Source organism: Colletotrichum graminicola (genome assembly GCF_000149035.1).
Source record: "Colletotrichum graminicola M1.001 genomic scaffold supercont1.34, whole genome shotgun sequence".
In the NCBI taxonomy this organism is placed as follows: domain Eukaryota; kingdom Fungi; phylum Ascomycota; class Sordariomycetes; order Glomerellales; family Glomerellaceae; genus Colletotrichum; species Colletotrichum graminicola.
In genome coordinates this window covers 120620-133019 of record NW_007361038.1, presented here as the reverse complement: position 1 = coordinate 133019, position 12400 = coordinate 120620, and the positions used below count along the sequence as shown (strand labels likewise).

At 55.8% G+C, this 12400-nt stretch overlaps 1 protein-coding gene across 1 annotated transcript; it reads right to left on the bottom strand.

Annotated features, from left to right (window-relative positions):
• Window positions 1-9386: 9386 nt before the first annotated feature.
• On the bottom strand, window positions 9387-10352 carry GLRG_07822 (uncharacterized protein; the record flags this gene model as incomplete). Its single annotated transcript, XM_008098507.1, has 1 exon — window positions 9387-10352. One exon carries the CDS (start codon window positions 10350-10352, stop codon window positions 9387-9389), a length of 966 nt encoding a protein of 321 aa, XP_008096698.1.
• Between the last annotated feature and the right edge of the window lie 2048 nt (window positions 10353-12400).

Sequence of the window (12400 nt, the reverse complement as noted above, 5' to 3'; positions counted from 1 at the left end):
TCTTATTTTCGCCTGCTCTATCTCTCTGCTTCCCTCCCCTGCCTTTTGCCTGGCCTGACCCGGCCAACACCCCCTTGTGACCTTTGCCGACTCGCATAACATGCATGCCGGGCTCCTGCGTGTGTGAGAGGCATGTGGCCATCCGGTTTAGGGTTCGGGGATTTGCACACTCTATCGATGATCTTTTTCTTTTTTTCCTTCTTTTTTATTAATAATATTTTTTCCCCCTTTTCTTTTCCCATCCAGGAGGGAGGGGGTTGGAGAGGAGGGGGGGAGGGATTCTCGAAACACGTTGCTAAACTGCAAATTCCCGGTCCTCAGGGTCTCTCCATCTCTCTCTCTCTCTCCATCTTCTCGCCTCCCGTTAATCTCCCATCCCACGGAAGACTCGTTTCCGTGGCCCCCCTACGTCTCCGGAACTCAGGCACGTCACGCGGCTGAGAGGAGCCTGTCCATCACAGCTGTCAAACGACACTCCCCCCTTCTCTCCATCTCTCTCTCGGCATCTCTTTCTCTCTACATACCTAGTATCATCCTTGAGAAGAGACGGACGGCCCATGTCGACTCTTCCAACACCACCCCCCCCCTCCCCCCCGAGTAGAGTCGCTGCCACGGAGGGGGCAACGCATTGGGATTCCCTAGCTTTGCGTCGGGGGGAAAACGCCAAAGGAAGCCAGGTTGGGACGATGAAGGGCCAAGCCGCACCATGAGACGGACAGGCGCACACGTTGCGTTACACTCGAGTCGTGAGGACCCAGACGGTGGCGCAAAGAAATTGATGACGCCCTTTTCCTCTGGGGCCCTTGGGACGTCAGGAAAGGGAAGTCAAAGCCGCGTCCCAAGCCCCTCCTCCCCAGTGAAGACGGCAGCTTCTTCCGCCCACCGTTCACGTCGTCTGGTGATGGGGGTCATGTCATACCGTTCATCCGTCGACGGGCAGGGGAGGGATGCTTAAGCGAGTAACCTCCGTTGTGGACTTGTCCGTCGGTTGACCGTTCCTCCGTGTCCCCCCCCCCCCCACAGACACACCCTCCCCCTCCCCGGCTGCTGCGTTAGCGTGTGAAGATCCGCGAGCTGGAAGAAGGGCTTACGCTCAAAGTTTCGTCGATCGTCTTTGTTCCATGGGTAGGGGAGGGGGGAGTGGAGCAGAGGGGATTCTTGAGTCAATCACCCAGGACTCTGTGCTAGGTATTTTATTTATATTTTATTTATATCATGTCCGGGCCCAAAGTCTTCCTGTTCTTTCTCTCTTTTGCCTGCGGATGTAGTGAGGCAAAAGCTGAGGCAGACGTTAAAAAAAAAAGAGAGAAGAAAAAAGAAGAAGAAAACGACGAGAGACGGGTGCTGTATGCAGAAACAAAACGAAAGAAAAGGCTAAAGTCGGAGTCGGGGCGGTTGACAAAGCTGTTAGTCAACATAGATCTGCGGCGGCGTCTACCCGGGAGCTCCCAGTTGCTCAGACTTGGCTCTCGTACCCGCGATCCCGCATGCCAAGATTCAAGATTCGAAAAAGAGAAAGGAAAAAAGAAAAGAAGAAGGCGACGGTGCCGCAACCCAACCGCAATCACCTGAAACGGGAGGGTTGTCACAGACGTAGACAAGGGGGGAGGGGAGTAGGAGTTGGAGGGTTGAGCTCAATTTGGACGCCCCCCCCCCCCCCCCCCCAGTATGTACAAGTACGTACGTACACACGCATACGGAGGCGATAGCGACGTGTATCACGGTATCATGGCCCTCGTGGAGTTCTTCTCTGGTCGCAAATAGAACCATGTGTGTATGTACATAGTATGTGTGCTCCGGAAGCTGGAGAACTTGGTCACCGCAGGGTGTGTGTGGACGGCCCATCGTTGACGGTGTGTAAACCGCAAACAGCGCGTCCGTCGAATGCTGGCCGTCTCCTCTCTCTCTATCCATCTCACCGGCCTTGTTCGTCCTTGTGGAGCAGGTCTCCTCCCCCCCCCCCCCCCCGGGGGCGATCTAAACTAGAATAAATCGGGCAACGAGGTCGTCGGCGACGGATGACGATCACCGCCGTGTCTCCTCTCTTTCAGCTCCGGGGTCGCACGCGGTTGCAGCAGGTACAGTACAGTGTTATCGTTTTATTATCATCATCTTCTTCTTTCGTGTTTACTGTCTCATTTCCCCGCGTGGTTGAGACTAAGCGATCTTGGTAGCTTCGTCGCAGGTGTGGGGAGGAGGAGGAGGAGGAGGAGGAGGAGGGGAGGGACAGCGAGAAATCGGTGCCGAGCGAAATGAAGAGGATCGTTCGGCAGTTGGTTAGCCTCACAGCAAGCAAGTAGCGAGATGCATGATAACCGGGGGGGGGAGAGGGTATCGTCCATTTTTCCCGGACCCGACGGGCGCGCCAGTGCCGCCGTGCAGACAAGTTGGCAGATCACGGTGATCAGAGGTGTGGTGGCTTGGGACGGGATCGTCCAGGGCAGAAAGAGAAAAAAATAAAAAAGGAAAACGGAAAAAGAAATGGGAGATGGGAGATCCTCCTCCTCCCAGCATGCATCGCCAACATCGCAGGCGGAGTCACGACTGCGGTCAGACTTCCCCCACGCCATGTCTCTCTCGCTTTGCGAGGCTCAAACACAGCCGTCTCCGATGGCATCACAGACCGCCAGAGCAGAGCCTTGGGTTTCCTCTCAGCGCCCACCCATCTGGCCGTTTCAGCAAGGCGACTAGGGAGGCAGGGGGAGTGCCGGCCAGTTTAGCCTGGAGAGGGCCATAGGCGAGCCCAGAGTGGCTGTTCCGTCTGAACCGCTTTGATGTCGGCGCTATTCGACTGACGGGAGGCCTAACCCAGCCTTTTTTTTTCCCTTTCCCTCTCTCCCTCCCCTTCCATGCTTCGTTCCGCAACATGAAAGGATGGCAGGGCAGGGCAGACCACACCTCGATGCAAGGGCGTGAAGAGTTGCTCGATCGGACGAGAATCTTGAAACATAGCGTGTGGTGGCTTTCCCTTCCGCTCTCCTCCCCGTACGCCGAGGGAGTGAGAGAGAGAGAGAGGTGCGAATAGGTGTTGGTGGTGTTGTAGAATAGACGGTGTTCAACGCGCCAATGGGTCGTCGGGAACGACGAACCATGACGCTGTAGAACGGTAAAACATGTCGAAGGAGGGATTTCCCATACCCCCCAATCCCTTAGCCGATTCCCATCTGTGAGGAACGCGCCAACGTAGTGTAGTACCGGTATGGTAGTCGACGGACCCCCCCCCCCCCTTGGCCGTCGTGACGGGTTCAAACTCAATATCGTTCCCACCACCGCTACGCTGGGATTCCCTAGGGAACCGGTGTGGTGTAGAGAGTCGTGGGTAAATAGCGTTTACTGGGCAGCAAATCCGGAGACTGGGGTGAAGGGGGGTTAGTTGACACACGCGCGAGTCTCGATGGAGGGCGAGACAGGGTAGATCCCATCCCGTCCACGCCAACAGGGGCGCACACTCGAATCGTCTGAGTTTCTGCAGGCCATGAATGCCGGTCCTAGTCGCCCCCATCCATTGCCGACAGGCCTCCGCTGTCTTCGGTGGGTGATGCAGGGTCCAGGGCCCGGGTGTCGGATACTCGCGATCAACGTGACCGCCTACCGGCTCACCCCCTGCTCTCTCTCTCTCTCTCTCTCTCTCTCTCTCTCTCTCTCTCTCTCTCTCTCCCATGTTTTTCAAGGGGGTCCCTGTTCTGCTCGATATTGGGACGGGTTAACTGGCACCTGGAAGCTCGAGGGATGGCCCATATACTTTCCCGTCTCCCCCCAGCGCCATCTCGAGTCGTATTCTCGCGTCTTTCGGGTGGTCCTGTCTTCGAGAATGCGCCGATATTCACTCGACAGGGCCCGGCAGAGAACCACGACGATTCATACCGTGACAGCGGCGCTATCTCCTGTGACCCCCTTCCCCCCCGTTCGACTGCGACCCTAGGTATACAGTAACGTCCTTGGGGGGGGGGGGGGGGGGGGGGTGGAGGGCAACTCTTCGACACCGACTGATACCGCCGCATCCAACCTTGCAGGTGACGTGGCGTGCCGTCGAGAGACATGCGCTAAAGAAGGGCGCTATATCTGTACCAAATCGCCGGTTCTCCGGTGTCTTGCCCGGGTCCAGGAGTTGGAAAGCAGATTTGCCAATAACCTTTTGTTTCTCCGTCTCCGTCCGTCTCTCTCTCTCTCTCTCTCTCTCTCTCTCTCTCTCTCTCTCTCTCTCTCTCTCTCTACAACGCCCCCCCTCCATGACGCCAGGGGTGCAGATCGAGCAGGCCATCCGACTTCTGGGCCTGTCGTCCTAAACTTTTGAGTGTGTTTAGACTAAACTACCCCCCAGTTGGGTAGGCTGGTCTCGCTAGCCTCGTTCGGAGTTACGGCGCGGCAAGCTGAATTCGACGACGCAGGAGGACGAAGGGGGCAGCCTTGAAGACTGCCAGCAGACAGGGAAGAGGTTTTTTATACTAAGCCACCAACCCGCTTCCCGATGAACCTCGACAAGGACAAGCCGCAGCAGCTCTCTTCCCGGCTTGCCGAACAGGCCATAACCCCCCTCTCCTGGTTTGGCACACACTCTCTACTCCGCCATGTATCTCTCTCTCTCTCTCTCTCGTGTTAGCCGGCATGACCATCCAAGATGGGATCCTGTCCCAACCGCGCGCATCTCTTCTCCACCTTCCGTTTTGAGTTTCTGGCGTGATGCGCTAGAAGGTTTTGGCCTTCGTCTGGCGTCGGGCGAGGCGCGCAGACCGAAAAAAAAGTGACAGAGAGAGAGAGAGAGTGTGTGTGTGTGTGTGTGTGACAGAGAGTCATGAACTGGCGACGGGCCATGGCCGCCCGCGGGCCCGTGTGTGACGCCTCTGCTTCACCTTTGATTTTACCCAAGATTGCAGTGAAGGGGAAAATTCAAGCACTGCTCGGTGGCGACGATCGTTGAAACTGGGGGTGAGGGGGGAGGCCCGTTTGATATTTCGTATCTCAGAGACTACGACATGACATGTATCCTGCACCTCCCGTTGGCCCCAAAGAATGCTATGCCCCCCCTCTCATGGCGATTTACGATATGTATGAATGTGTGTATGTGTGTGTGTGTGTGAGTGTGTGTACATAGTATATCAAGGCGGCCTCTTCCCTGCTCTGGTTCGAGAGTTCCATGCAGCGCGGCGGGCTGTGCCTAACCGCCACAGGCATCGTCCTTTCTCGGGGTTTTTAATTTATTTTATTTCATTTATTCGTCCATGTCTTCTCCTTCTGGCGAGATGGCCATCACCGTCTGCGGGTCGAACAAGCATTTCATTCAGGGTTGGGGGAGAAAGGAATGGCCTTGCTTGGGCGGGTTTTGATGAAGGGGGGGAGGGGAAGGGATTTGCTTCTACATCTCCGTAGTACAAACAGCATAGCAGACGACGACTCAAGAGATGGACCACGAGCCACCACCGTGCCAGCGCGGCGCTAGAAGGTCTCATCTCGGCGCCCGTACCGCTCCCCCCTCCCCCATCCTCCCGAGATTAGGACCGGTGCTCCGGGAGAGGAGAGGAGGGCCCATCGTTCATTAAGTAAATGTCTTACCTTGGTCGGCGGCCCACCCCGCCCAAGGTCCCCGTGGTCTCTGGTAAACGGCCGAGGAGGCCAGAGAGGCAGAAGGCTTCATATCACGACGGATCCTTGGCGAAAATCAAGGCAAGTGGGGAGTGTAATGGAGAGAGGTGGTAGTAAAGGCAATGCCTTCACTAGCCTGAATCAAGGGTCCCCGACGAGAGACGCATAGTCCAAAACAAGAAACCAAAACAAAACAAACCAGCAGAAACGCTGGGTGGCCGCGGATGGGGGGGGAGGGCGTCTCAATTTGGCGCGATACCATTCCGTATGGGTATCTGATAGAGACACGCACTCGAGGGCCCTTCTTGTGTGGAGGTTTGCGAATCATACAGCGGCACAATAGAGTTCCCCCAAACCCCCGGGCCTGGTAGATCAGAGAGAGGGGGGGGGGGGGGGGGGAGGACGGAGGACGACGAGAAGAGCCCAAGGTGCTGTCGTCGAGCCGTTGTCAACGTTTCGGGCACCAACGTTCTTCAGAGGCCGGGCAGGGAAACTTTGGCGTTGCAGGCCGAGTCAGGATGACACATGATGATCTGGACTGACCGTCCCTCCCTTCTCTTCCCTCCCTCTCCTGGGTCTGGTCTGGCGAAAGGCGCGGATGCCGAACCGGCGACATTCAATGTCGACTGGCGGATGCTACACCGTCGGCATCACCTTTCAGGACCTTTGAGGAGACAGTTATGATGATGAGGTGATTACCGCGCGCATCGTCGAGTCAAACAAACGAAAAAACAGCCACCCTAGTCCCTCATCTTTCCCCCCGACCTGGAATGTTTCCAAACGTCCAGGTTCTACACCGCGATGCTACCGTCGCCTCGCCCTCTCTCTCCCCCTTTCTCACTTTCCCCTCGGCGCCCCTCCCATTCGTCCAGCGGGCCAGTCGTCTCACCGAAATAGAGTTGGCGGCCACAGTCTTGTGTCCCATCCCCCTGCTTGCCAACCCGTAGGTCCCGCGCTGATCGCCGAACATCAGTCAACTCTCTCTCTCTCTGTCTCCCCCCCCCCCCCCCCCTTCTCCCGCACTTTTGTTTCCGACGCTGTCAAACCAGACTCTAGCACTTATTGGTTCGGACAAAGTGCGTGCGTGCGATCCCCATTGGCGCACTTTGTCATTTGAACTTTGGGGGGAAAAGAGGGGACGAGTGCCAACAACCACCACCGGCCGTGTGTCCGTCCTGGGTAGACATGATGCGCGTCTGGAGTAGATGTATGGCACTATCGTGGCGGGTAAACTATCATGGTCGACCGCGGGGAGGGGAGGGCGGGCGGCTCCGCGTGAGCAGCTGCAGCGGCCACCCTGATATTCTTGTGTTGGCCACAGGAGAGAGCAGCCTCTCTCCCTCTCTCTCCCTCTCTCTCCCTCTCGCTATCGCGGTGTCATGCGGTACTCGGTTCCCCCCGGTCTGCGAGGATCCCTGGCCGACCATTGGCAGATCGGTTGAGGGGGCAAAAATCCCACCTACCGACGTGAAGTTACCAATAGGGATTAAAGGATTATGTTAACCCTCCTCCGGGGTGGGGTGGATAATCGCGGGATTTACGGTGTTAATTTGGCTAGCCTATCGGATCACCTTTCGACAAACTGGCGTCCCCACGAACCAACCAACCAACCAGCCAACCAATCCAATCGATAACCCATCTTTTAACCGTCTCAAGCCAGAAAGCAGAGAGGTTCGGCTGTGTTGGTCGCATGACTTCCCCTCCCAGCACGGGCTCTCTCTTTCTTTTTTTGACGTACGGTCTGAAGTCTGGACCCTTACGTGAGGATTAGCAATGGGATAAATAAGACCAGCTGAAACAAGCTTGCCGGGCAAGACAGACACACTTGGACTGGACGCCCTCCCTCTCTCCCTCTCTCTCTCTCTCTGTGTGTGCGTCCCTCTCACGTACGTACGGGAAGAGGGCCGCAACTCACGCTAGGCAAGGCAACGGACTTTTAAGCGTAAATTGTTATCTAACCCATCCCAAGCCCGTTTTTCTCTGACATTCTCTGCAGCGTCGATCATCTGTCCCCTTTGCCCTTCCTTGCCTTCTATGCGTCCGTCAATCGTCAATCATGGCTGCCCCCCCTCACGTTGTACTTCTCTCCGGAACGACTGTTTCTGATACACACCGGTCTGGGGGACGGACGTTCCTTGTTCGGTTTCCCATCGTTTGCCTTTCGTTTCGTTTCCTCTGCTTTGCTATGCTTCGCTATGCTTGACTATGCTTTGCTACGCTTCGCATTGATTTGCATTGATTCCCTTCCCGATCTATCCCCCTCGTTTCTCCCCTTTTCTTCTGACCCTCCTCCGAGAAGCTTGACTTGCTTAGGTTGGGACTCGGGGGGGAACAGTCGGCACCTGTGTATCAAGTAAGAAAAGTCAAGTCCAGGCCGGCCATCTCTACTGCAGCCGTAAACCGTGTTGTCCTTGCAGACGGCAGGGGCAAAAGTCCAAGGGACATAAGCATAACTAAAAAAAAAAAAAACAAGTAAAGAAAATGCCCGCCGTGCATGTCTGCGGTGCCGTGTGTTTGAAGAGTGTAGTAGTACTCCGTAATGCAACGGTCTCACATATACCTCCCCCCCCCCAGTCCGTTTTACCACTTGGCTATGATGAAGACGTTGCCAAGAAACATGGGTTACGACGAAAGCCAGAGGGACCATCGCTATTCGACTCGACATTCGCCTTGGACGGTCACAACTTGCAAAGAGATGGGGGAAAACTCGCACACAGATGGTGGTTATCAACTTTTTGTTTGATTCTGCTTAGCCCTCTTCTCCCCACCCTCCCCCCCCCCCTCCTTTCTATTTACATTACCACATAATCATACATTTGATATAATTCTTTGGTCGAGAGGCCAGGATAAAACAGACGGGCAACTCAAAGTAGAAAACAGCCGCCGGTGTCGGGAGATCCGTATGGGATGGAAAAAAACCCAATCTCATCCCGGCCATGCCCCCCTCCGGAACCAAAAATAACATCAAATAGTGAAAAAAAAAAAAAAAACACCAGCCGCAAAACAACGCACAATACCACCACACCGATGTACAAACTCGAAACGCCTTGTAAATGCCATGTCATTGCCTGGGGGGGACTTTTTTTCTGTCCGCGACCAGCTTTGCCCCAGCCATTGATCCGCGCCTCGTTGCTCCATCAAAAAATGGACAGAAAATGATGTTGGAAGAGAAGACGAGAGAAAGAAAAATGAAGAAGAAGAAGAAGAAGAAGAAGAAAAGATGAAAATAGAAAAAAGGGTTAAGCGTAACACACGTTGGAGAAAGGTAAACCCCTTGCCCAACCCCAGTAGAAGCTCCCCCCCTCCCGTCCGTCCGTCCTCTTTGTCATCGTTTCGATCCCCCTCCCCTTTCCGAGAGGGATCGCCCTGTGAAGGATGGTATGTGTTGTTTCCAATCCGTGGGGAAAACCCTTGTTGTCGAACGCCATTGAAAGAAGCCGTTTGGGTAGAAGGGTTTGGTTTTTTTTGGTCGTTGCTGATTATGATTGTTTAAACCGGATGTCGTCTTGGTCTGGAAACCCCATCTGTCGAGTTGTCGTGGCGGCGGTGGCAGTCATAGTCTACCACGTTGGGTATCTTTTGTTTTCCTGTTGAAACCGGTCCGCGCTACCCTTCCACCCTCCCCTCCCTCCTTTTCATGCCCAACTCTCTCTGAGATTGTAGCCGCCATTCCCGATTGAGAAGCCCTTTTTTTTTGTGTGTCCCCGGTCGTGCTCGTCATGATGCAATGATGATAAAATAAAAAGTGTATATAAAAAAAGAAAAAGAGGTGAGGAAGAACCGTTTGTGAACTAGGCATCTCGGGCTTAGTTGCTGCCGCTCTCGAAGTTGTGGCAGCCGCGCTCGTGACGCTTCATGTTGCTGCGGACGCTGAAGGCCTTGCCACAACCGGCGTGCGGGCACTTGAAGGGCTTCTCGCCCGTGTGCGAGTGGCTGTGGATGCGGAGGGAGGAGGGGCGGGAGAAGGCCTTGTTGCAAGTCTGGCAGATGTACCGGTCCTGGCTCTGGGGGAACGAGGCGGCCGAGGAGGGAGAGATGTAGTGGTGGTGTTGCCACGGGTTGGATCCGGCAGGGCCGAGACCGACGGGCACAGGAGCCATGGGAGGGAACTGCTGGGGGAGAGGGCGCTGGTAGTAGATGCCAGACATCTGGGCCTGGGGAGGAGGCGTGGGCTGCATGGACGGGTAGTAGGAGGCGGCCATGGGGTTGTGAGCGGGCATGTAGGCGTGCTGGAAGGGCTGCTGGGCGTACGAGGCCTGGACGGGGACTCTGGAGACCATGGGAGCCATGTGGCGGTGGGCGTCGGCCTCGAGAGGAGGCGTCGACTCGTAGTAGTAGTTGCTCTGGGGCTGGGAGACGACGGAGAGCTGGCTGACGGATCTTGTCGAGGGCGAGTTGTAGCCGTCGAACGAGGCGTCAGAGCTCATGGGCGGCGAAGGGGGGAGACCGCCACGGCCGTAGTGGGACGAGTTTGGCCTCGTCTCGGACTTTTGGGAGCATGCTGAATCCAGCGTCAGTCTTCTGCTGCTGGTGTAGCTGTTGCCATGTTGCTGGTAGTCGGCTCGATCCGTACCTTGCTGAGGGATTTGAGGGTGAGTCTCTGATGTGGGCGAGCCCTGGTCGGCGAGGCCGAGGAGATTCGAGATGGAGGGAAGCGAGCACTTTGATGTCTCGTCCATGGGAGGCGATGGGGGGGGCTGAGGCGGCTGGACATATCCGTAGTGTGCGCTCTGCTGGGCAGCGTACGGGTTCGATATTAAAGCGCTCGCCATTGTTGCTGATTATGCGGTCCGAAGGACTTTGGGATGTGTGTTTGTGTGTGTGTGAGAGAGAGAGAGAGAGAGATAGAGAGGAAGTGAGAGAGAGAGAGAGATGCTCGTTTGCTGCTGGGTCTGATGCTGCTCCTTCAAGTAGAGGTGTATTTTGCCTTGATCTTTGTTTGTTCGTCAATGGTGCAAAGATGAGGAAGAGACGATGATGATGATTGTTGTGTTGGTGACGGTGATGGTGGGCGGGCGTTGGATATTAGGAACGCAACAAAATATTAGATGTAGAGTGATGATTAGCCCCAAGTGCCAGCTGGATACTAGAGATTGAATTTGCTTCTGGAGTCTTCAGGATTCCAGAGGGTATCTCGACAAAGGAGGGGGGGATGGCGGATAGTTTAAGTATGAAATGGCCTGGCGAAAGAAGCTTGTTGGTGGGTGGATGGAGTATAGGTGGCAGATGGGGGAGGCAGGTATATCAGATCTCCCGAAGCAGAGTGGAATGGGTGATCAAGCGTAAATCCACACGATGATCCCTGAACGATGGGATGCCACACAATCGCCTGTCACAAATTGTGTGTGGGTCAGAAGGAAGAGAGTGGCATAGGTCGTTACGCCAGGCCTGGGGACCAGACGAAAAGACGGCGACGGGGGGGTGTGGTGCTGGGATGACAGTCAAGCAAGGGTCAGTCCAAGGTCGTCGGAAGGGTTATACCTGTACATCGTACATCTACTACATAGTATACATAGTATGTGCGCTCATAGTACGTATGTACTTCAAGGTTCGACGTCGACAAGGGGGGAGAAGCCGGGGTTATCCTCGGTACTCACAAGTAGATGAGACTGGGTGGGAGGCTGTGAAAGGCACAGCCGGATGTGTAGCAGGGACACCCACAAACACGACGAAAGAGAGAGAGAGAGAGAGAGAGAGAGAGGAAAGGAACAATACAGAGTACGAGTATGGTATGGTACCGTACCGTTACCTGCCTCTCGGACAGAGCCTGCCTATAGCAACTCCTGGATAATGGGACGACAGGGCCAGGGAAGGGTACAGGGCCCGTTCTCTGACTTGGGGTGCATCGGGGGGATCCTGAACGATGCTTGTTGTGTGCCTGGACAGCAAATCACAACACCAGCGATCTTGAGTCTTGCGTCGTGGGCAGAAGGGGAACACACAGGCTTGAAGGGGAGGGGGGCTGGCTGGCAGCAGTACATGGTTTACGTAGCCGGGATTGCGGGTGAGATCGAGAGAGAGACTGGTCCCCCCCCCCCCCCCCCCGGTCGAGGATGGATCAACGTCTATGGGATCGCTCGAGGTCAAACGGTCACTGGTTTATGCAGCGGGCAAGCCCCCTGCTTGCCAGAGCTATCCGTTCAACGCCACTCCTCTCCCACACGAGAATGTACTGAGAGAGTCCCCTACATGTCCATGGACACACACCTCCCCCCCCATTACTCTCCTCTTCCTCTCTCTCTCTCTCTCTCACTTACACACCCTCCTCCGTCTTGCCGACACACCCCTGCTCACGCCTCCCCAGCTCCCCCCTCCCAAGGTCTTGGTGCGTGGGCTGCTGACATGCCCAGAGCTAATCCGGATCTAGTGCTGTCATGCATAGCACCACTCGGGCCACCATTTCCTATTCTGGCTTCTGCTCCCGTTCCGAAGACGGGGGCAGTCTGAGGGGCCTGTCCCTTGTCCTGTCATGAAGGCTTGTGTGTTTGGGACGGAGGCCCAAGGGGTCGGTCTAGGAACGAGGCGAACCCACCCCCCAAAGCACGAACGAGTCTGCTGTTATTGCTGTGTAGCTACTCGTGGGCTTTGAGGGGGGTGGCCATTCGCACGCGCAGGGCACCACAGACACCTACCCACCCGCCCACACACACACACACATACATACACTTGAGACGAGCAACGACTCTGTGCCTGACTGACGTCGGGGGGGCGTGTGGCGTGTGAGGCCCCAAGAGCTTCATCAATACCCTGCCAGCCCTGTGCTGCGACCGGATTGTTGAGCTGATCTTATGCCGTTCATCGCTTCTGCCTCGTGTGTGCG